Source organism: Falco cherrug, chromosome 1, assembly GCF_023634085.1.
Source record: "Falco cherrug isolate bFalChe1 chromosome 1, bFalChe1.pri, whole genome shotgun sequence".
NCBI lineage: Eukaryota > Metazoa > Chordata > Aves > Falconiformes > Falconidae > Falco > Falco cherrug.
The window spans coordinates 89,357,036-89,381,141 of NC_073697.1; the positions used below are offsets into that span (position 1 = coordinate 89,357,036).

General features: G+C 41.9%; 2 protein-coding genes across 14 annotated transcripts in view; one reads left to right on the plus strand and one right to left on the minus strand.

Annotated features, from left to right (window-relative positions):
* Window positions 1–24,106, plus strand: part of MED15 (mediator complex subunit 15) — a 56,404-nt gene that overhangs the window by 875 nt on the left and 31,423 nt on the right. For 2 of the 6 annotated variants that reach the window (XM_055704862.1, XM_055704871.1), the window contains exon 1: window positions 23,850–23,995. In XM_055704862.1, the coding sequence (XP_055560837.1) occupies window positions 23,928–23,995 (68 nt within the window). In that variant the 5' untranslated portion in view covers window positions 23,850–23,927. Of the gene's footprint in view, window positions 1–5,680; window positions 6,301–18,534; window positions 18,598–23,849; window positions 23,996–24,106 lie in introns of those variants that run through there. The other 4 variants (XM_055704869.1, XM_055704839.1, XM_055704855.1 and 1 more) reach the window with 4 other exon arrangements.
* Window positions 818–23,720, minus strand: KLHL22 (kelch like family member 22). 8 transcript variants are annotated; one of them, XM_055704920.1, is made up of 8 exons: window positions 23,453–23,720; window positions 22,896–22,942; window positions 12,752–13,004; window positions 11,719–11,884; window positions 9,785–10,503; window positions 8,460–8,652; window positions 6,742–6,975; window positions 4,539–5,687 (listed from the first exon to the last, which is right to left on the minus strand). In XM_055704920.1, exons 3-8 carry the CDS (start codon window positions 12,976–12,978, stop codon window positions 5,313–5,315), a joined length of 1,914 nt encoding a protein of 637 aa, XP_055560895.1. In that variant the 5' UTR covers window positions 12,979–13,004; window positions 22,896–22,942; window positions 23,453–23,720; the 3' UTR covers window positions 4,539–5,312. The 8 variants fall into 8 exon arrangements, with proteins under 8 accessions (XP_027669711.2, XP_055560895.1, XP_055560874.1 ...); XM_055704899.1 differs by having other exon boundaries at window positions 12,752–13,021; XM_055704908.1 differs by having other exon boundaries at window positions 22,840–22,942.

Genomic DNA, 24,106 nt, shown 5'->3' on the forward strand with positions numbered 1-24,106 from the left:
TTCTAGATGGAGAAATAGGTTAAAGATGAATGTCTTGAAGTGCCTAACTGGACTGTTGTGCAGTCTTATTCCAGCTTTGCCATCTTTTTTTCACACTCTGCTTTTTCTGAAAGCTCAGTCACAACGTGGTCAGTGTTTTCCCCTCTTTTTTGCTTCTTCCTATGTTGGCCACTAGTGCCAGCTGAGGTGTTTGGTTTGGAACATATGGGCTGTGTCTTTGTAGACAGTTAGCAGAGTTCAAGTAATCTAAAATGGCAGATGCATCCAGTGCCATTCTTATGTTTTAAGTAAAATCATCCAGGAAAGTCTCATAACATCACTAACACGAAAGGATCTTAAAGTAGGCCCTGAATACATGTACAGGTATCACTTTACCAGCCCCTGAAATACACCCATCTCCTGGGTGGAAAACAACAGCTGTTTAGTCATGTACAGCAATACTAGTGAAACAGTAGACCCAGGGAGGAATAATACCATTTGAAAATTCATGTCTATGCAAAAATATTTCATCCATCTCTAGGGAAGCTTGCTTAGTAGCTATACCTTCATCCATTCCTACTAGTTTAAGTGTTTGTATCTGTCAATGAAAGTCAGTTTTAAACACGTGTACATAGGCTACTATAGGTTATGAAGGTTATGTTTTCCTGTCATTTGAACAGGTTTGGATTGTTTTCTGTTTGGCCGTGGCCAAAATACAGATTAAAAGATAGTACTTTGACTTGCAATACCATGCTAAATACTATTAAAAAATAATTACAAAAGCCACAAGTTAGCAGCAGAATTAAGAACACAAAGTATATAAAAAGGAAATAAAAAATCCTGTTGCTGCATTTTATTGAATTATACTTGTTATGATAAAAATAAAACGTCGTAGGTCAAATACATCGTGATTTTGCCTCCATTTCATATGGATAATACTAAAATCTCAAAAGAGTTGAAACATGCCAGGAATAAATAGTATTTAATTATAAACCAGTTTTTGTGCAGTACTGCACGGGGCTGGACTGATGCTGGAGAACCAGCACACCCACCTTCCCATCCAGAGAGGATTCTAAGGCACAGAGAGGTTTTTCAGTTTGGAATGCCACAATTAGCTGTTCTGAACTTGTATTTGTGCAGGCTGTGTGCATCCTTCAAGTAACTTCCCCCCTCAGTTTCACTAACTGTGGTTGAACTAGGCCTGATCATCTAGGTAAGAGATCCTACATTCTACTTACAAATGAGAAAAAGGTGACTTATCCAAGATCGTTAATGTTACCTGTTAAGACTGGGCTTCAACTTCCTAGACTACAGACAATCATCTCAAGTATAATACATCCCTACAACTGCATTTGGTTTAGGAAGAATGGATAGATGTGTGGTACCACTTTACCTTTTTATTACCTATAGATACATTTATGCTCTTTGTCGTACCTTTTGGCAGCTTCCACCCTCAGAGCATGGCCAAATAGTTGTAGCACAACTGAGGAGGTGGGGAGCTCTTGAAGTGCATCAGCTGCTGATGAAACAAAAACTCAGTTGGCAGAATATTCCCTTGAGAAGGTCCTGTCCCTCTTTCCCTGTGCCCAGCTGCTCCTTCTTCCTTTCACCAGAATCTTCTGACTCCATCAGTTGGGCTGAATGCCAAATAAATTGTACATGTGGCTGGTCTCTGAGTAAGGAAAAGTAAATTTCTGTCAAGGGTATAGAATGAGAATCCTCATTTCTTTAAAATCAAGTGCTGGTATGCTTCCAATGCAAAATTAATAGCCCTAATTTAAACTATGAGGAAATGGGAAAGGATATGTTGGATTTGGAGGCAGACAGCTGGAGAAGAAATACAGTAGTGAAAGCAGTTATGAAACAAAAACTGAAGCAATCACAATCGCTTCTCCAAATGTGGAAACCTGACAGGATACAAGTCCACTAATTACAAATCTAGCAAATATGCCTATACAGCTTTACCTCTGTGCTGGCAGGAAATAGGAAAATAGATCAAGAAACTTAGTTATTATTCTTCTGGACTTCCTAATGTATCAGCAGTTTAAGTGGTGGTATTTTGATCACTCAGTTCTGGAAGAGTTGTTTGGCTATTCTCTTGCAGACCAGAAATAACTTGAAGCTTTCTTAGTTCATTGTCCATCTGTCCACAATGTCTGTACTATTCTGTCTCTGAGGACTTGCTTTAAAAAGTGAATGCTTTTTACTTTAAGATACACGATTGACATTGTTTAGGAGATCAGAGAATTTATAAATAAAAAAATATGGAATCAGCCTGACATCCCTATGAATACATGTTCTTCTTGAGATAGCACAAAGTTTAAGTGGCCTCTTAAAGGCAAAGTTCCTGAAGCCTTATTCTTGATAGGAAAACCAATCAATGATAATTACAGCTCTGCATATCCATCTGTAATCTCTGCTGCAATTTCTTTATATAGGTAATTGTTGTCAACAAGAACAACAAAGTGCTTTATATCTGCTGAGTTAGATAAAATTGCCAGTTTTAAAGCAAAGCAATTTTATTATTGTTTAGCCTATGCATTAGTTTGAAAAGGTACGTGCTGGACTAAAACAAGCTGCTGCTAAATGACAAGGATGGTTTGAACTAAGCTGAAGTCCGTGTTTTTTTACCTAAACAAAATACATGCAAGTAAGATAATGCATACTGTAATTTTCGAAAGTCATATTACACTCAGATGAAAAGAAAATTTGGGGGTGAAAGCACCAGCAGTTTTGTTTTTATCATAATACCTGCCTTAAGGTTTAGTTCATATAACTTAGGGGCATTATATCAGTAACTAAATAAAATGGAAAAAATAATGCAGCACTTCTCTCTAAGAAGGATGATCTGCTTTATGGATAATTAATTTCCTTGTATCTGCATTCTAAGACTTATAGTGATTTGTGCTGCACAGCAGCCAACTGCAACATTTAACAAATAATGCAATCACAAAATTGCATATACTGATAAATGGAAAATCAGATCATCTGACTGTCTAAAAATCAGCATTCAAACACAGAAGGAGTGATAAGGTAGAAGCTGGAAACCCATTAATTTTCTCAAGATGTTTCTTTAGCTTAATAATTACCCATTAATGTCATGTTCTCCTATGTAACCCAAGAATTAGCCTATCAGCTTTGTTATTTTTAACAGCAAGTAATACCCTCTAGTGGTATACATAGGAAAAGAAGCCAGACAAAGAGTGATTACTTTTTTTTTTATCGTGAAAGAGGCTGAATAACATTTTCACCTGTATAACACAGGGTATCACTGGTCTGCTGGCAAGTGCTAGTTAAAATGGAAAATGCACGGCAAGCATTAGACTTGAGTTAGATGTCTGGGTTTTTTTAGAACACCAAGGTCTAGAATATGACCTGGACCACTAGAAGTCTTGAATCATTTGTTGTTTGCAGACAATTGTTTTGTCACTGCAACACTAGCAGTCTGGAAGGAGATTCTAGTGATGTCCAAGTCAGAGAGATTTGTCCTTACATCTGAGAGCTACATTTAATTCCTACACAGAAAGTAACTCCGTAGGCAAAATAGGATTACTCATCAGTCTCCAATATTGCAGTGTAATAAAGTCTGTATTTCCAGACTCCCTGTGCAGTTCCAAGTCCATTATCAAAAAAAGATTTTCTGAAGAAGCTCATAATCAGGGTTTCCTGCAGTTACCAGATCTTTTGTTTTATTCGCCAATTGGCAAAGGTTCAGTGATTGAGGTGAAAACTGACAGTGCTAGGCTAGAGAAAAAATGCCCCTCTTGCCAACAAAAAGCTGTTGAGCTTATTAAAAGAAGTGTGCAAATACTCTTGAATCTTTTCCAGAAGCCCAGTCTACTAATGTAGTCATCTAGGTCCATTTCGAAATAGTCTAGTCTTTGTTGACAGAAATACATTATCCCTAAGTAATGGTAATATTCAGGAACTTCTTCCATTTCCCTCAAGTAGCATGTCAATGTGCAGTATTTGTCATGATGTGATGATACTTGACTCATATTGTATCATTCTGATTGTCCCTTTGGTTTTGCCTTTCTCCTACAAGCCTATTATTGCTACAAGACTTAAAAGCATTTGTTAGTTGATAATGATTTTCTGGTGGCACTGATTACTTCCTCCACCTCCAAGAGGAAGGATCCCATACTATTCAGGTATCACACTGGTTCAGACTTTAAATCATCTTCTAAACTAATGTTAAGCAAGATAGTAGTCAGAAGCCAATTATTTTAAGGCCCCATGAAGGAAGGATTTACTATGCCTTATCTTTCTGAGCTGTAGTAATTCTGTATTATGTTCCTAGCATTAGTTCAGCTACTGCAGGGTCTTGGACCTGTGTAATCTTCAATACCTCTGGTTATCTCTTTATTGCTTTTTTCCTTATGCTGTGGCAAACCAATCTCTGCTCTCTTTATCCTCTTCTAAAGCATATAATAAAAGAATGGAAAAAAAATGCCCATCTCCCAAGCTGGTACTTGATACTAATGTAGTACTATAGGATGTAATGAAGCTCACTAACTTTAAGACTCCACATTATGGTTAATAAAACTGAGACAGTAGTTAAAAAAAAAGTTCTGACAAGGATTTATTAATTTATGCTTGAGAACAAATGTGTCTTGACAGTTAAACGATGAGATTGCCATACTCTGTACAGAGAGTTTTTTCTAGAAATCTTTCCACTGTATTGACAGAACTTGCAATATAGAAGTTTGGGAGTGGGTGTCAGTTTGCAGACTCCAACCCAGTTACAAAGATGGCTGCATGCCCAGATGAGATGAAGGTTCAGACTTTTCTTGCTACTATTCCTGTTTCTGTATGTTCAATCCTGCTGAAAACCAAATCAAACTGACACCTGGCACAGGAGGGAGATACTAGGTGTCACATTCCTGTGTCAAGCTGGATAGGAAGTTTTATTACCAAAAAGAAAAGGAAAAAAAAAATCTCAAAAAGCTATTTCAAGCTAAAAGCTGGAAGGAAAGAAGCTAGTCAAGCTGAGCCTTCTGAGCCTTTTTTTCTGTCCATGCTGAAGGTTGAGAAAAGTCTCCTTCAAAGCAAAAGTACCTCTGTACTTCAACTGGGGGAAAATGGCAGTTCTGTGGTTACTTCAAAAATGCTGCTTTCTGGCAGATGGGCAGATACCGACTGTAAGTGGCATTTTGTGCGGAATACTTGCAGAGGGGCACATATTGACTGTGAATGGCATCTTGTGCAGAACACTTATTTTCAATCCTTTAAATACTGATTTATGTATATAAGAAAGACATATAAAATCTCTAAGTATTTTCTCCAAGACTTAATTTCCTCATTGACTGGCAAAAAATAAATATTAAAATTTTCTAATCTTCACTTGAATCAGATTCCACCCAGTCTGATACGCTCATAACTTCTGATGGAAAGTCAAGGTGGTAATTCACACGGTCTGCATGCCATTCTGAGAACCATTTCTCTGTTTCCATTAAAATAGCCCTGGGCAAAGTGAGGACGCAGGCAGCCATCCCAGAAATCTCATCCTCCAACTGGGGTCCTTCCTCCCAACAGTCTCTCTCTGCGTCATAAATGTGGACATAGTTCATGCGGATTCCTCTGTTATGGGATCGACCTCCCAAGACATAGATCCTGTTGTCTAAGACTGCAATACCTGGTTCTCCATGTCCTGCAGGAAGAGGACATACATATGTCCACTGATCAGTGCTTGGCCTATAGCAGGCAACCTGTAAAAAAAAGAAAGAGATTAGCCAAACTCCAACTTGTATCTTAGTGACAGAGCCTGGCCATATGGTAAACTATTTAGGAAGCCATGCAATATCATCAGTCTTTTGACAGAGTGTTGATAATAGAGAGCATATCACTATGTGATAGAAGTACAGTACTGAGCAGAAAACTGCATAGCTGCCATATAGCTTTGAATCACAACTTCTGACCCTGCTGCTGGAGTAACAGCTGTATGTGATTCAAAAAAATGCAAACAAAAGTGAAAGAGATGGGGACACATGCTAATATAAGCTCAGACACAATGCATCTGTTTGCATTAGGAAAAAATGTGCTGCAACATACAAACATGACATCTGCTAAGCTGTCTCTGCACCATATGTTGGGAAGTTTTAGATTTCATTTGGGTACCTACTTGGCTAACTGCTTTTATTTTTAAGCATGTTTTTATCATTCAGATACACTTTTCAGCTAGTTTTAATCCTGCTATCTTCATTGGCTTTATAAGAGCAGTTACTTTGTGTCTTCTTTTCATGTCTCTAGTGGTTCTAGAAGCTGGAATAAGACTCAAGAGAATTCTCTCCAAACATCACTTATCATCAGGTACATCATCAGGTACTGTACATTTAATTGCATTATACAATTGCCATCCAACGTATCCGTAACAACTCTCCTGCAATTACACATTGGTAATTCAAAAGTTCTGGATTTAGAAAAAAATGCACATGAGAAGACAATGTAAAGTAAATGTAGTTGATGTGCTACTTGTTGGGTATGTGTATGCCAACAAATGTTATACATCAAAGATACTTTAAAATTGACTAGAATTCCGAGCACTAAACCTTTAATGCTTCGTGGGTTAAAGAATGTGTTCAAAACAGACAGCAGTAAATAAATCACTGCAAGTTCTGCAACTGAGTGGGGGGAGCTGGTGCACTAGCTGTTGCTGGGCAGTTTTATTTGCATACTTAGTAGGAGAAAGGCATTACATCAGAGTGCAAGCACCCATAAGAAACAGACTCTTCCAAGAAAGACACAGGTATGACATGCTCTCACCTGGTGAACATCCCTTCTGTAGCCAGAATCATTGTTGCTTCCTCCAATTACATAGAGCTTTCCTAGCAGTGCAGCCATCCCATGCCAAGCACGTCTCACTGGACCATCTGCTAAAACATCCCAGCGGTCAGTCTTTGGGTCATAACACTGTAGCTCCTTCAAATAGTCTTCTCCTCTCCTCCCACAAGTAATATACATCTTCCCATCCAGTGCTGCTCCAGCATGTGCATATACCTGTATCACCACACGGGAAAGCAAGAGGTTGAGGTCTAGATTTATCTATTTCTACCTAAATCAGTTTCGAAGTATGCAATAGACTTTTAAGGGAGTGACACTCTTCATGAGCTATGCAGTTATCAACATCTGGAAGGATTTTCTTACAGATAATTCCCTTCTAGGTGGTTATGCTCTAAGTGTGAATTTCTGAACGAAATACACTAGAATTTCTAAAACTTCCAGGACTGCAGTGGGTTCTCATTCTTTATTGTTCCATGATTAGAAGATCATTCATACTGATGCTTTTCTCCCTAGTCTACTTGGAAGCCTTTCTGTTGGGGATTTTTCTTATACAAGCAGTGTTGTCAGGAATGCAAGATATCCTACTCAGTAGCACTCAATTGGATCTTAAGGTTTTTTATTTTCTCAGTATTGACACACTAATTATTTGTGACCTTGTGTAAGCTGTTTATCCTCTTCTGCCTTTGCATCCCTTTTGTAAAATGGCAGTAATATTTATATTTTTAAGGTGTCCTGTGATTCTCAATTGAGAGGCATTATAAAATCACAAATACTATTTTGTGCTGGTCACTTGACCCAAAGCTTTTAAAAGATGTAGCAGAAACCAGCATAGTTTATTACTCAGGATTTTCGTTTTCTTCCCTAACCAAGATTCATCAAGCATACAAGTTTGTTGTATTGATACAGTTTCATACTTGTATTCATACAAGTTGTTTGTATTTATCTTCCTCTTTTGCAACACTTTCAACCTGAAAATGGAAATTCTTGGGTTTTTTTAGCAGTATTAGAACTTAGAACAAACTTTTCCACTCATAACCCCAATTCCCATGTCATCACACCATTTCCTGGTTCCTGGGGTCACAACTGCTAGTTTGGCAATTGCTGTTCTAGAAGGATAAATGGTACTGATGACAAAATACAGCCATTCACTCACATATTTCAAATGAGTAATGGTCTTACATTAACTGTCTGAGACGTGATTCTGCATCACATAAGCTACTGTCACCAGAACTTGTTACCCAATCTCAGTTCTGTGACCAGGAACTAAGTAGTCTGTAGAAACTGATGTACCTTCTTACTAGGGCATTATCTCTTCTGATCAGGAGTAAAGTGTGTTGTCAGGACTGTGAGTGATAAGATTGTATTACTGTGGCTCATCATTTACCTGCCTAGGAGGAATGGGAACTTCCTGTTCCCAGACATTATGTATTCAATTCTAAGTGGTTTTAAGGTTTAACACAACAAAGGTGCAAGGGGAAACAACAAGAAAACAGGAAAAATAAGCATTTGACCTCAATATGTAATTGACATATATTATTATTATTCTCCTATCTTGATATTCATTCATCTCATATACAGAGGCTACTATTTCCCATCTGACTATCAGCAAATTTAAAGCTACACATGAGAAAAGCATCTAAAAAAGATTAAATCAGGAATTGGGGAACTGTAGTAGCATGTCTGGCTAATACACTCCTTACCTCCTTCTTCAGAGGTGTCACATATTCCCAGGTGTTGCTTTTAGGATCATACCTCTCCACTTCCCTCAGGTCTTCATGGTAGTTTCGGCCTGCGACGGCATATATATAGTTGTCCACAACACAAACACTGAGGTCAGCATGCTCTTGCTGTAGGGACTGGATCTGGAACCATTTGTTGTGTCGCGGGTCATACCTTGTAAAAGAATGGGATCAAAGTAAGTTATTCATACAGTCACAGAATCATGCTGGAATACCAGACAGCACCACAGATGTGGGTTACTGTACTGTCTTTGGCTGAAATTGAGCTCAGCTGTAAGTGGAGTGAAATTTGGCCTTGTCAGCATTTTATTATTAGCAAAGTTGTTTTATTCTATTTTTAGAAGATGTATTTTAGCTGACATAACCATGCTATAAAAGCCTAGGCTTTCTATTACCTTACATACTGCTGTCAGGTTATATTTCAAAATATCTTGCTTGCACAAAGCCATTCTACAAGGTAAAGCAGTCTGAAAATATCACAAAGAGTGAATCTAGATCTTCAATAGTCCAAGAAGGGCATAAATATGTGGAGGGTTCTTTGATTCTTTTCCCCAACTGTCTCCTGCTCAAAGTGAACCTCACAATTTACTTTTAGGTCAAAATATCTATCTGGTCTGGAAAGTTTAGTGACAGAGAAAATTGGTTGTGAAGTGAAACTACGCATGCCATAAAATAAAGGCAACTCAGCTAAAACTAGTAAAAATGACCACAATATAAAGACAAAAGGGTTTATATCTGGTTTTGCAATGTAATGGGCAAGGTCTAAACCTGATCCTTCTTCCTGTTCTTTTCTGTGGCACAGAAGAATACAAGAGGGCCATGGAATGCTGCTATTTGGCACACAAATTCTTGAAACTCAAGTAGTGTAGCATTTTATTTAAAAAACCTTTTTGGTAGCTAAATCCCTTTGTATTGGGACCAAAACTACACACAGAAGACTCCTAGGAAATCCTAGTTCAAAAGCATCTAGACAGCCTAGGGTTCTAGGTTCATCACTGCTTCCCACACCTTTAATTGCTTCCCCCCTCCAACAAGGCAGAAAGTAGCACATGTAATACTCTTGAATGAGCTGCTGCTTCTACCCCGTCAGGCTTGGCTTTGTCCCATGAGCACTGCTGGAAGCTTCCTGTTACTATGAGGCTCATTTCTTTGTGTTTTCTTTCAGTTAGGTCCCTGCTTAATTCCTAGTCTTTTGGCTAGCAGGCGTACAGGCTGCACTACTGGCTTACTGACTCAGAGATGGGCAATAGGGTGGTAATAAAAGTAATAGATTGTCCTTATCTTACCTCCAACACCTTGACTCTGCTCGAAAACCACTTACATTGTTGTCTCCACCAATTAAATATACAAAATTATTGAGAACAGCAATCCCTTGGTTGGACATTCTGGGGGCTAGTGCAGCTGTAAAGTGCCTCCACTCTCCCAACAAAGGGTTCAGATACTTGGCATGGTCACTGAGGACAATGGATGGAATAGAATGCATCCCTCCAAATCCCACTACACACTGGAACTCTGATCTCAGCTGTGTCTGGGAGCTCTGAAGCATTGGCTGAAGACATTCATTCTTGTGGTACATTAATGCATCTGCGACTGTATCTTTTAAAGGAGATGGACTTAATTTGTCATGAAGCCTTTGCAGGATCTGGGGTTCCATCAGAGGAAAACGAACTGTCTCAAGTAGCTTAAGGTGCTCCACTAGGAAGACCTGATCTGTCTCCACTTGCGTTGGAGAAAAATAATACAAAAGCGCCCCATCATAAACTTGAGACTCATAGTCAACCTCCAAACGGTTGCTGCTGAGAAGGGAGTAGACCTTCTGCAAGGGTAGCTGTCGATACACCTGTGTCCTTGAGAAAGCTGGAAAGTTCTTAAAAATGTAGGAGTCCAGCTGATCGCTCAAATGTCTCAAGTCATAATGGTCAGCTAGTCTGTATATGTCGAGGATGTTCTCTTCATCTACCCAGGACATGAGAAAATCACAACAGAACTTAATAACTTCTGGAATCTGCAAAAGAGAGATATTTTTCATTTCAGGCACCACTTGCCTCACACTCAAGAGACAGGTGACAGAAGCCTGGGATGACTGTAAGAAAGTTGTCCACAAGATGGTTACTTTCCTCACTGTCTGATCACCATGTTCACTTGCACCCAATTCGTCTTTCTCCAGAGAAAAAGAACCCAACATGGGTATGTAGATGAATATAATATAGATCTTCTAGCCACACTATACTGGAAGCCTATGAGTTTGGCTTCAGCTGCTGCAGCAATGTGTCTTCCAAGACACATGGGACAATGGACAGCCAGGCTGCCTGGTTTGTTAGCATGGCACCAAGCTGCAGGCTGCCTGGGAGGCAGTTGTGAAAACACAAGGCATGGAAGACACAGTTAAAGGCAGGTTTACAGTCACTCCGTAATTGTTCTTTCAGAGCACCATAGACATGCTGTATCAAAGACTGTATCTGTAACAAATATATCTGCATCACTCGAGCACAGGAAGCCATTTGAAAGGAAAATTAATTATTTAGTGTTGTCTTCTGAATACAATTTGAAGTTGTATCTGGCAGTAGGGACTACTGGCAAACAAAGAACTAACTGCTGTCCAAGAGCCCCTCTGCTAACAAAGTGGAGCCAAGTGTGTAGGAACCAACCAATGCAAGCACTCAGAAACTTTAAGGTTTAGTACCAAAGCCTTGTGCAGCAGTTAGCTGCAGGGGAAATTAGAGAAAAAAACTTGTCTTAAAGGGACACGAACTCTGCACTTAGTGCAGAAGTCATAGTGGTAGGCTTTCCTGTAGTGATGGGGTAAGGGAGGTTATGTGCCTGTAGACTCAGTCTGGAGAAGATTTTGAGCAGCACAGCAATTTCTGAGCAGCAAGCCCTATTCTTTACCTTAGGCCAGTAGTATTCTATTTTAAGGAAGCTTTCATAAGCAGATCAGTGCAAGTGCGTGCTATATAAAACAGTCCTCGAGATGCAATGGTAAATGTTTATAAGTAATAAAACCATTGGCACAAATGAGATGTGCAAGTACTTATTCATTGTTCCTACCCTTCCATAGTTAGTTCCAGTGGATAGAGCATCCCAAAGAATTTTTTCTCATCAGACCCATGCTCTTATTCACCCCTTAATCTTCCATCTAACCAGATATCCATGGTTTCTGTTTCTTTCATTGTTGCTTTTGTTTCTTGCTTCTTTTTTGTCACACCTCCCAGTACCTCACCTGAAGCTGCCAGGCTGCAGCTAAAGTTTCCTGTACACTGTTCACACTGAGTTCCAGCTCCGAAGTGTAAATGAAGTTCAAGATTTTACACATTGCATTGTAGGAGATGCCATGAATATGAACTTCTTCTTGTTTCATCTCTCTCAGTCCTCCTGCAAACATTCCTCTGTAAAAAAGACAATGGCACATGCTATGACAGATTTGCATTGAAGCTGGTTTTAGTTTGCTTATGTTGTCCTGGGAACATAAAAAATATTCAGAAAGATAATAAGCTAGCCAGACACTTTTGTGGAATTACCTCTTCTCTAAGCCAATGATACAAACAGTAGAGGCCTTTAGGACCTAAGAAAGCAATACTCTTCATTCTGCAGGAAAACAGTGGGGGCCATCTGAAAGGTATGATTCACAGTTGAAGGACTTAAATACAGACCCAGTATATATGGTTATGGGCAGATACAGATACTTTGGGTGTGTGGGAAGAGACAAAACAGATGAACTTGGGACTGTAAGAGTTTTTGTAAGCTTGGGATTTGTTCATTTGCTCTATGAAAATAAAGTCAGTTCAAGAAACTGCTAATCAAATTGACCAGGGGAGTGTCTGGTTTAATGAACAGTGAGTCACACTACAGGCACGTAACAAGAGGAGTGACACACTTCCAGTGACTTTTTATGTATTATGAAATGATCACAATGGGCAAAGTCTTACAATGCTAAGGATCCGTTAAAAGCCACCTAGAGTGCATTTATGCGGAAGACACCTGTTCATATTGTCTCTCCTCTCTATATACCTCCAAGTACCACAGGCAGTGAATTCAGTGGAGGTAAGCTCAGTGTGCAGGAACAAGAGCTTTATTTCTGTAGAGAAATTACAGAGAGATGAATAAAGCCATACTATGCATTTTGAAACACATTCAGCTCCATCTTATGGGTCTAATTTTACATCCAGAACCAGTGTGCCAAAACAGAAGATTTGGATGTTGCAGGTTTGAGTAACATTCAGACACATGCTTGTTACTGCTGTACTGAAGTGTACCTGAAATAGTCACAGGATGCAGCTAGAAGTATGCGATGAGCCTCAATAGGTTTCTCTTCAACTACCAGAACTACATCGAAGAGGATGCTGCTGTCTCGGAGAGATACCAAGCCACTGAGCAAGGCCTGAGAGTGCTCTGCACTGCGGTATGTATTGCTGGTGCGCTGCTGAAGGGAGGGCTCGAGTTGAGCTTTGTGTGGCTGAGTCAGCTCCTGATCCTCCGCCATCCCAAGCAGCAATGGTCTGCCACCAGCTGTAGCAGAATGAAATCTGTGAGACAACAGAATCAGCAAAGGTTTGTGCCTTTTGCTTTACAAAAGGTCCTCTGACCCCCGCCTGTCACAGAAATTAAATCAAACCAACTCTTCAGTCAATGAAGAGACAGTTCTACCCTGAAGAAATTATTCTGAATGATGATACTGGAAACAGACAGGTGTACATCAGCACACCAAAGTGGCAGAACATGGATTTTCAAACAAGTATTCTGACTCCTGGGTTTTCAGTCCAAGATCAGAGTTTGTAGCTCGTGAGGCTATTTTTTTTCTTAGCAAGAGTTTCACTTCTCAACCCATTACCAGAACATCTTGTTTCTTTTGCACTTCTGCATCATTTATAAAATAGAACAGACATAATTTTTGCAAAATTCCAAACTGTCTGATAACTTCACATAACTTTGCTGCAATATAAACTGCACCTTCTGTCTTTCTCTTGATATTTTACCACAGAATCCAAAAGCCCTCCTCTCTCCCTCTTTGCTTTCTTAGTTTTCTTAGCTGACCATATTTCCAACTGTCATTCTATAAAATACTATATGAAACTGTAGGCTTCAGAGTGAGTTCTTTATTGTGACAGCTTCAAGTTAGCATGCATAACTGCTTTCCACTTCACCGTGATTCCCTGCAGAGAGAGGGTATTTCCTCAAGTGCAGGTGCTGTAGAGGGCTGTCCCATACCTTTTCTAGGGCTGCCACTGACACTGTAGGAAAGTCCCCTATGGCACATGGGGAAACACCTGTAAAAAGCTAGTTGGAAGTTACTCTGTTTCATGTCTACAGTTAAGCTCTCAAAATCTCATGAGTCCTCTTTTACCATCCTGTAATTTACCCTTTCCATTGTCTTTGAAGAATGTCAGAAGCTGTAGCAGTTACAGCTCACAGACTACCTAGTTGTCACAGCGCATTACCCTCCCCCTCCCCCGCCTCATTAGCAAAAGGAAGTAACTTTGCTGATATGGTTGCTTAAGACACAGTTATAATAGCCTCTCCTCCAGCAGCCTGGGAAATAGCTTAGTGGCACAAGGGATAGTCACAAGGGGTTATCAGCAGTCAGGGAAGGAAAAGCAGAACAAACCCAGCAAATCCAAACAAACAATGAAGAAATGGAACCATTGTTTAATTGTGCCAGCCATAGACAGTAAACGCAGCATTGGAAATCCCTCAAAGTATTGCAAGGTATTCTGTGTATGGTCAGAGAGGAAGGAGCTATCTGGATGACACCAAGAAACATGAAAATGTTTATTGTTCTGCCTGAGGGAACTTACCCTACACTGTCCAAAACAAAAGGAAGCTAGGTGGCATTGCAAGGTAGATAGGATGGAAAAAAAACCCTGATAAAACATATTAATAGTTGTCTGCTCTTTGCCAGCAAACCCAAGACAACCAGCTCAGAAGAGCAGCTCTGATGAGACAGCCTTCTAGGGCGCACATTCAGGTCGATTATATCGTGGGAAACTATCCATCAGCTGAAGTAATGGATTATTTTTCATGACAGGAAGATGCTTTTCCTAGAAATAAGATGACTGCTTTTGAAGCAGACAAAACATTACTATATCATTTGATTTGCTCCTGAGGAATACTAGAAGTGTTGGATTGAGGCAAGTGAGACAGGAGATAATACAGTAAGAAACGCAAGTGAAGGTGGGGAGTGATACTAGATGTAGATCAGAAATTTCCCATTTCACTTGAAGGGAATAAATGCAGGAAAAACAAAGTAGGGTGAGATATGGTCCAAATGAGGAACAGATTCAGATAAACCACATTAACTCTTAACGAAGTTAATGTGGTTTAATGCGGTTAACACTCCAGCGTTAATGTGGTTAATGCTCCAAAAAAAGCTGCATCTTTTCAGCTGCTTAGAGAGCTGTGTCAAAAGAAGTCTCTATGAGAGTAAAATTGTTGCATTGAAAAGCAGAAGTAAATTTTCTGAATTCAAAGGCTTTTGTTGGGTAGGGGAAACAGCATGACCTTTGATAAAATCTTACAGAGTGTCGTATCGTGTACCATTCATGGAAGAGAGGTTAGGGAGGATAAGTGAGATATGATAAAACTACACAGGCCATTGAACCCATGTAACAAGAAATGTATTGTAGAAGTGGTTTCCAGAGAGAGAAAGATGTGCAGGGTAGAGTGGGAAACCTGTATAATCATGTCAAGCCTTTATTTACATTTACATGTAATTAATATAACTGTAGACAGGTACTATTCAGAATAAATTCTGTATCCAAATAATCTTAAAAAGGAAAAGAAAGGGGGTGAAGCTTTCAGCAAGTAAAGCCCCATGTGGTAACTGGAACCAGGAAGATCATCAAATGGTATCATGAAAGAGAGTAAATAATTGTAAGAAGGGAAAAGAAAGAGAGATATAAATAATTTGGGGATTCTGAAGCCTGTACGCGCATTAGTATCTGTATAGCCTTCAGTGACAAATGGGGCTGTCTTGGGGATCTACATGGACTTCATCTCACTGCTAGTACTACTAGATATGGACTTGAATTATCCCACAACTATCAGCAATAGCTGAACAAAACCAGCCTTTCTAGCAGACATGTGGTAAGCCCAGTGTGGTCAAACATAGATGCTGGCAGTGCAGCTGAGCCATCCTCCACAGCTGATTTTTTGCTAGTCAACAGCTGAGCCTACAGGTATTTTGCTACACTTTATTGTCTGAATTTCAGCTGAAACTTCTTGTTCACAATGTCTGCCCCTGGCTTGTATCTTGGCTGTTACTGGTGAGCTGGACTGTCCCTCAGGGTGGTCACTCATTCACATACATCAACACAAGAGCTGCCTTGTGCATTGGAGCACAGAGCCACTATGACACGGAAATTTACCACTCCATAGCTACCTGTGAGTATTTTGCCATCCATAGTTATTGCTGCTAGCCAGTTTTGGGTGTGTTGGTTGAATACCAATGCTGCTGTGGAAAAAGGGTAGAATGCTACTGAGACCTATATGCTGTTATGTGTACTTCCATACTCTCCTAAACAGGGTTTCAAGGCTTATAAATAGGTATGCATGTCTATTGTCATAGTTTTAACCAGTGGGAACAGACTACTCTAGAAAAATTATTACTGAAATTATTTTAATGAACTGTTCCCAACTTATAAAATTAAAGGTGAACATTTGTGGTATTAGTCTATGATGTCTGAGTGACAGGTGGTTAAGTCCTCCTCTTTGAGTCAAAAACCAAAGAAAGCCTCTTAACTCCTACCTAGACAGTCTTAAAAGCTGGTAGAAAAGACCTTTAAGACAAAAGAAGGGTAAAGGACCATTAAATGGCTTGTGGGAGGATGGCCAGCAAGATTCATTTAGGTGATTATTGAGTATGTTCAGCTTTGTAATAGCTGTACAAGTAGCAGCTGGGGTTGGGTGGGTAGGAAGTTACAAAGAGTGGTTGCTGAAGCAGCGTTAAGGGGGTTGTGCTGTGGGCTTTTTTGAAAGAGGAGTTGGTTTTGGCATTTGAGTTTTCTGGATTAAAGGTAGTGTGCTTGGTGGGCTGATGGTTCTGTGTATTTCTTTAAGTGTTCTAAATGATGACTACAAATTTGTTGGGGAGAGATATTGGTGTTAGTACAGCACCTTGCTTCTCAGACTGTGTGGTCTAACTGTGACCTGTGTACTTTGTGTCTTTGTTACTATCTAAAAATCTGGTAGTCCAAACAGTGGAAGTGTCTGTTTTGTGTGGTTTACCAGCTGGGGGCAATGACTTTAGGAATTGTTATGCCTTGTAAGTGTCTATCAGTCTTACAAATTACTAGGAAATTTACCTTTGTGTATTTTGAGCTGAAAATAATTTAACCCTATCTCCTCAAGCTTTTATTTTGCTTAATCTTTATTGCCCTTTAAAGAAAAAAAAAAAAAAGCTGACTGTAGTACAAGCAGTGCAGTTCTGAATGGAGAAGCAGAACAGGTTTGTTCAGCCTACTGCATGCTGCAGAAAACCTACTTACTGTTTTTTCCTTCCTGACCAGTTAGGAACTTTGCTGGCTTTTAGGGCCTGAGAAGCCGTTTCCACAGGCTGGCATATCTGCCCCTGTAAATGAATGCGCTGTAGGCAAGCCCTTGCTAGCTCTTATAAATGCACAGTCCCTTGAACAATGCAGCAAGGTTCCCCTCTATTCTGAGACTCTCTACTGTCAGCTTCTTGCTTCTAGGCTGTTCTTGAGACCTCTCTATTCTCTTACCTCTGTTATTGAGAAACTAGCTCTGTGATGACTGAGCCAAGTTCCTAGAAATCTGAGTAATGCTTTTTTTTTTTTTCCTTTTTTCCCTCCCCTTTCTCCTCTTGTGCAATTTTCTTGGTGCTGGTCAGCTGCTAACAGTGGGATTCAGTGTCTGAGATTGCAAGGCAGACCCAAAGGTGGAAGAAATGAGCAACTCTTTCTGTTCACTGTGCTTCTTAAACAGTGGCAAAGATAGTTGCCCATGAGCCAGCAGTGTGCCCTGGTGGCCAAGGCAGCCAATGGGATCCTGGGGTGCCTTAGGGGGAGTATGGCCAGCAGGCTGAGGGAGGGGATCCTGCCCCTCTGCTCTGCCCTGGTGAGGCTGCATCTGCCATGCTGCATCCAGTGCTGGGCTCCCCAGTTCAAGGGAGGCAGGGAGCTACTGGAGAGGGGCCAGCAGAGGGCTACGAAGGCGATGAGGGGACCAGAGCATCTCCCTGATGAGGAAAGGCTGAGAGAGCTGGGTCTGTTCGGCCTGGAGAAGACAAGGCTGAGAGCGGATCTTATCATTGTGTACAAATACCTTAAGGGTGAGTGTCCAGAGGACAGGACCAGGCTCTTTTCAGTGGTGCCCAGGGACAGGACAAGGGGCAACGGGCGCAAACTGTAACACAAGAAGTTCTGTCTGAACATGAAGAACTTCTTTACCTTGAGGGTGACAGAGCCCTGGCACAGGCTGCCCAGAGAGGTTATGGAGTAGTTGTCTTTGGAGACATTCAAAACCTGCCTGGATATGACTCCATTCAGCCTGCTCTAGGAGAATGTGCTTTAGCAGGGGGCTGGACTGGATGGTCTCCAGAGGTCCCTTCCAACACTGACCATTCTGTGATGGAAAAGTATTGCCTCTCATGCTGTGGGATGCTGTCTCCAGGAACAAGGGAAGGCAAGTTCTTGTTCCGATCACTTTGAAACTGCAGAGGAAATCAAACTAGAGATTTTCTTAGCTGGCTGCACAAAGTATTTGAGACTGCAGATATGTTGGTTTGCTTGCATTTGTCTTTTAAAGGACGTGGGTTAATGGAATTAATTTTAGGGTATTACAATTGAGTGCCCAGTACATAAAGAGGAAGGTGTGTGAGGTCAGTAATTGTATGTGCTCTTCTATAGGCAATGCTAATGTAGGAAGACATGCACTGTTGGGTCGTTTCAAATCAGGGAGTTAAAAAACCAAAACAACAAAATCCCCCATAAATGGCAAAACCCTTAGGGGCATCTAGAAAGACATGACTGCTCTTTTTCAATAGACTGAATTTTTCTATATTCTGTGCCTGGATTCCATTTAGATACCAGGGGAAAGGAGCCATGCCTTGCAATAGTACACATGGAGGGAGCACGAAGGAAATCTGGTATTTCTTTCTATTTCCTGTCCTATATTCAAAGTTTACTGTATCACTAGTGGTCTCTTGTAATAAGCTACAGAGGCAGTGGAATCTACAGTGTCTCAGTGGCTTGCTGGGAGCTCTGTGTGATTTCCTTGTATCCAAATTCCATTACCACAACATGCTTCTGCAGATTACTTGTATGAAAAAAGTAGAAGTATTAGGCTTCTGATTATTCAACTGAAATAGTTGCCTATCTGTACATAACAATTTGTGGTTTTTTTAAACAAAATCCCCTCTCTGATCAATGGCAGAATACTTGCTTTCACAGTAAAGGTATGTGGTTTGACTGAGGAGTTTGGCACTGGGACAGGAGGAATTGGGCAAATGGATTGTAGCTTGATCATTCAAATGGCAAAATCATGAGAGACTGGTATGCTGGCTTGTTCTTGTGCTTGCTGAAAATCCTTATTATTTTAATAAAACAGGATATAAGAATGAAGTAGCTCAACTTGAACAGGGAAAGGAAAAGTTAAAGGCCTGGCAAAACAGATGTGGTAGATGAGTGCAGTGCATGTCCTATCTGAATTTTTGAGTGCAAAACAATTATTATACTACAGTGTTTGTATGCTGCTTCAGTAAAGAACATTCTGGGGAGTGGGAATTCATATGGCTTACAGCATACGCTTCCCGAGATTGAAAACAGAGTCCTGCTTCTCTAAGAATGTATGTGGGAGCACTTGCCAGTAGCTGGGTCAGGGTGTATATCCTGGACGCATCCTGCTGCCATTATAGACATACTCAGCCTTCATTTTCTGGTGAGATCTGCTGTGCATGGATTCTGTGCTTTAAACATAGTGTAGTTAATTTACAGTGCTGAAGTTTATTATTGGTACTACATGGTATGATATACACCTTGACAAGTATTCACACCTTGTACGACTAGCAGCCATGTCATACAGGGATGCTTACTGCTGTGTGGTGTGGGGATGGTAGTGGTTTGTGTGAGTTTAGGTTTTTTTGTACAGTTGTGCTGACAGCCTCGATTCTCCACTGTAGAGAAATGGCTGGATACAGGAAGAATTATCTTAATTTAGTTTCTATGGAAACTCAGACATTTGTGTATTCAAGAGCCCGTGGCTGTCAGTTACATCTCTACAAAGAAGTGTTTTATGTAGATAGTGATATTCTCTGGCGCATCAGCTGTGCCCAAAATAAACTAGAGCTTGCTGGTGTCGGGTATCCAAATCTGTTTAGCTTGCTGCCATATGGACAGGTGGTTCAAGCTTGGTGGGGGGTCCCATGCTTTCTTAGAATTGTGGAATAATTTAGGCTGAAGAGAAACTTGGGAAGTCTCTAATCCAATTGCCTGCTCAAAACAGAGAAAACTTCAAAATCGGGTCAGGATGCTGAAAGCCTTGTCTGGTCAAATCCATCCTTGTCAATAACTGGGAAACTGAATGCTTAACCATCAATTTTTTTTTTCTTTATCCTGTCTGAATTTCTTTTCCTGCAATTTGTGGCACTTGCCTCTCATCCTTGGCACTGTGCACCCAAAGAAGAGTTTGGCTCTACATTTTCCTGTACCCACTAGATAGCTTAAAACCCAGTAACTGGCCCTCCCCTTAGCCTCTTCTTCTCTGTATTGAACTAACAGAGTCTTCTTGCCTTGCATGGGCTTGTATCTTCTTGTACCTGCTCCTGCTCTGTGTGGTGATCTTCCGCTGAACTCCCAGGTATTTCTTTCAGTATGGAGCTCAAAGCTGGGCATAGTATGAAGATTTTGTGGGCTTATAAGTGCTGAATAGAGTGGGAAATAATAACTTCCTATGACCTGCTGGCTATGCTTTTGCTAACACAGCCCAGTATAAAGCTGGCCCCTATTGGAGGAATCATATTCAACTTGCTGCTCATCAGGTCCCCCAGGCTGTCTTCTTGCAAAGCTGACTCCTAGCCAGGCTTGTCTCCAGCCTGTTCCAATATATGAAGTTACTCTGACCCAGGTGCATGACTTCACTTTTGCTATTGAAATTTATGTGGTTCTTGGTCCATTCTTAAAACTTATTGGATGCCCCTCAGTTGCAGCTCTGTCCTTTCTTGCAGGCCATCTTATTCATAGCTTTTTTCTGATACAGAGTAACCAGTATGGTGTGCTGATTGAGATTCAAATGGATTAGGCCTCTAAAAGTCTTAATGCATTGGAGGAAGTTTAAAACCTGTGCCCTAAGGCTTCCCACACCTTCATTTCTCCCTAGGGAGTAATAAAAATTAGGATCTAAGCCAGGCTTCAGCTGAAAGCCTGACAAGAAGACAAGATACAAGACTAGAACAAAATGCTAGTTTCACTGACTTTCAGGGGTTGCAAATACAAATAGGCAGAACCTGGCTACGCACCAGAATTTTAACAGGGCAGAGGGCACAGAAACAAATAGATCAGCTAGTCAGGGAGTGTGCAGAACAGGGAGGCAGATGGGTGCCTGCCAAAACAGTTCAGAAAAAAGATGTGATTCCACAAACAATATAAACTGAAAAGCAAAAACTATTGTTCATTCTAACTGGAGTGCAAATACTGGAATAATTCACCAACTATATGATAATTTGTAATGAACACTTGTAAGAGTGTTTGCTATATAGAATACAATTGAGTACATCATTATGTGTAGACACGACTTAAGCAGATTTCATGTTTTTTGAAGAAAAAGGGAAGAGGGGTGAAGGGAAAAACAGAGGCTTTGCTCAGCAGTGCTTCTTTCAGAATTATCCCTCTATGCATTCACAACTGTGCAAAAAAAAAAAATTATCTTCCTGAAATACCCCTTCACTTTAGGGAACCTTCTACAAATACAGGGAACAACCCAAACAACTCCTTTTGACCAAGGTTCCCCACAAAAAGAAAGAAATTAAGACATCTGGTAGTAAGTAATATCTCAACATTAGTTTTGAACACTCATCAAATAATGACATACTTTTGCTAGGTCTATATATGCCACTTTTATTTAATTCACTAATGGAAATAGGCAAGCATATCACTCTGGGCTGAATTTTTGAGCTGTTTTCAGCTTTTAGCTTTAGTAGTATACTTGAAGTGTGGGAGGAAACCAAAAGGCATGGTTTGGGAAATAGCTTTTGCAAACTATGCTGTCTCACAAATTTTGGCATTCATTCCTTTCAGCAAACACCTGTTGGTTTTTTTTTTCCCAAGCGTATTACAAGTTATTTCTAGGACATATTGAGAATAAAACACCTCATTTAATATGTATATGGCAAAACTCCCAATAAATGTATCTATATTTAAATATTTAGATACTTAAAAAAAAATCCCCCCCCCCCCCCAAACAGGAGCATAACCTAAAGAGTATGAGCTTTCTAACTTGAATATTTTGCCTTATCCATAAGAAATCTGCAGCTTACCCAAAATCATAGAATTGTAAACTTTTCTGTGGCGCACACTTGCGAGGTGGCCTGTGGCCTAAATGCTACCAAGAAATTGTAATAAAGAAAAAAATTCAATACAGTACTAAAATGCTTTCTCTTACAGCTTCATCATCTTTCTAAGGGTTTGATTATCTCTTGCTACTATTTTTTTTTCTTCTTCCTAATCTTGAAATAAGATTTGCTTTTCACCCGAGTCTTTTGGTAGTCATTTTCTGGTTTGAGTGGAGCAGCTGCTTGTCTTTGAAGGAAGGTGTGTTAGCCAACTATATTCAGGCAGGGTGTACCTGCTTACCCTAAAAACAAGTGGCCTGCCATGAAGGCTCCATCTTTTTCCAGAACGAGGAGTTACTGTTTAGTACTATATCCAGATAGTTCTGGTAAATCTGTGAGGAATATGTTCTGTTGACAGAACAATTTTAATTATCAATCCTAAAGGACACCACTTGTTTTAATGAAGCTTCTACAGGATCAAGCTCTCTAAGTAATAACTACACCAAAACTGACAGTTTATAAATTAGCCAGTGGTGTATGTTCTATAAATCTTGAGAGACTCAGCTAGTTGGCAAGACTTGAACCTGGTTTGTTTAACTGCTTAAACCACACCGTGAATTTTTAATAGTGTAAAATACAAGGAAGAAAAAAAAAAGTAATTGTACCAAATACAACAATTAAGTGACCTGGAAGAGAGCAAAGGCCTCTTCCAGCATTCTCCAGCTCTGATTTTTGTATCAAACATGGATTAATTCATATTATTCACTACATTAATTTTGTTTCTGCAGGGACCTGTAAGGTCTGTCTGTCGTCCGTCCCCCCCACCCCAGCGCCACTACTTACACATTTCCCCATCAGGCACACAAAACGAGCAGTTTTCTCTGCCAGGGAAGGCTTACCTGGAGTCGCACATCATTGAAAGAGGCAGCCTGGCTCTAGACTAACCCTGTGATGAAGGGATGAAAGCCGGTTCAAGCACGCTTACGGTTTTACTTTCTCTTCCCCGATGAAAATGCCTTTGCGGCTTCTGAGACCCAATGCCCTCCCACCTGCTGATCCCACCTCCCCTGCAAGCAGCCTACGGGAGGCAGCCCGGGCAGCGCTGCGCCGCGACATGGGGTCTGGCCTTGGCCCGGCCGGGGCGCCCTCGGGTCTTCTGCAGGGCCAGGGCTTCAGCTGGGCCGGCGCGTCCTCGGGGGCTTCGTGGGGGTGGCAGGGCCCCGGCAAGGGGCTGCCTCGGCCTGGCCGAGCGGGGGCGGCCGCTCAGCTGGCAGTGGGGTGGTCCCCGCCAGCGAGCAGAGGGAGGCGGGACACCACCTCAGCCGTGCGGGCCTCCTCCCGGGGGTCCGCCCCGGGACAGGCTCCCGCAGGTGCAGCTTCCCCGGGAGTACCGGCCGGCCCCACCAGGGCCCTGCACTCCCTCTCTCCTCTCTCCGCCGCCGCCCCAGCCACCTACCGAGAGCGGCGGCCTCCGCCACCGGCTTCCGCCTTCATGTGCGACCCGGAAACCACGGCGAACGAGGGGCGGCGGCGGCCGGAACTGGGGCGGGCGGCGGGGGCGACAGCCCCCAGCGGCACTCGGGCGCCCGCCAGCCCGAGGCGCGACGGCTGCCGGCGGCGCTGCGGCGTGCCTGGGCGTAGGTGGGCCGGCTGCGCGCCGGGCCTGTGGCAGGGACGGTGCGAACGCGGCCCCCCGGGACCGGTGCCCGGGGCCGCCCCCGCGGGCGGTGTGTCGGAGGCGGGACTACATTTCCCAGCGAGCACCGCGCCGAGCCGGAGTTCTCGCGAGAGTTGGCCTGCTAGCGCCGGGACTTCATTTCCCTGAAGCCTTCAGTGCGCCGGAAGTGGTTGCGCGGCACTTCCGCGGTGGCGGGCGGCGGGGCGGCGGCGGTAGTGGGAAGCGGTGGCGCTCGGCGCTTGCGGTGGCAGGGATGGATGTGACCGGGCCTGAGACCGACTGGCGCAGCACCAACTTCCGGCAGAAACTCGTCAGCCAGATGTGAGTGCGGGCCGCGGCCTCGGCGCTGTATAGGCCGCAGGCAGGCTTCGGCCTCTGCTGGGGGGGATTCGGCGGCTCCCGCGCAGCTGTGTCCCACCCGCCTCTGCTCCT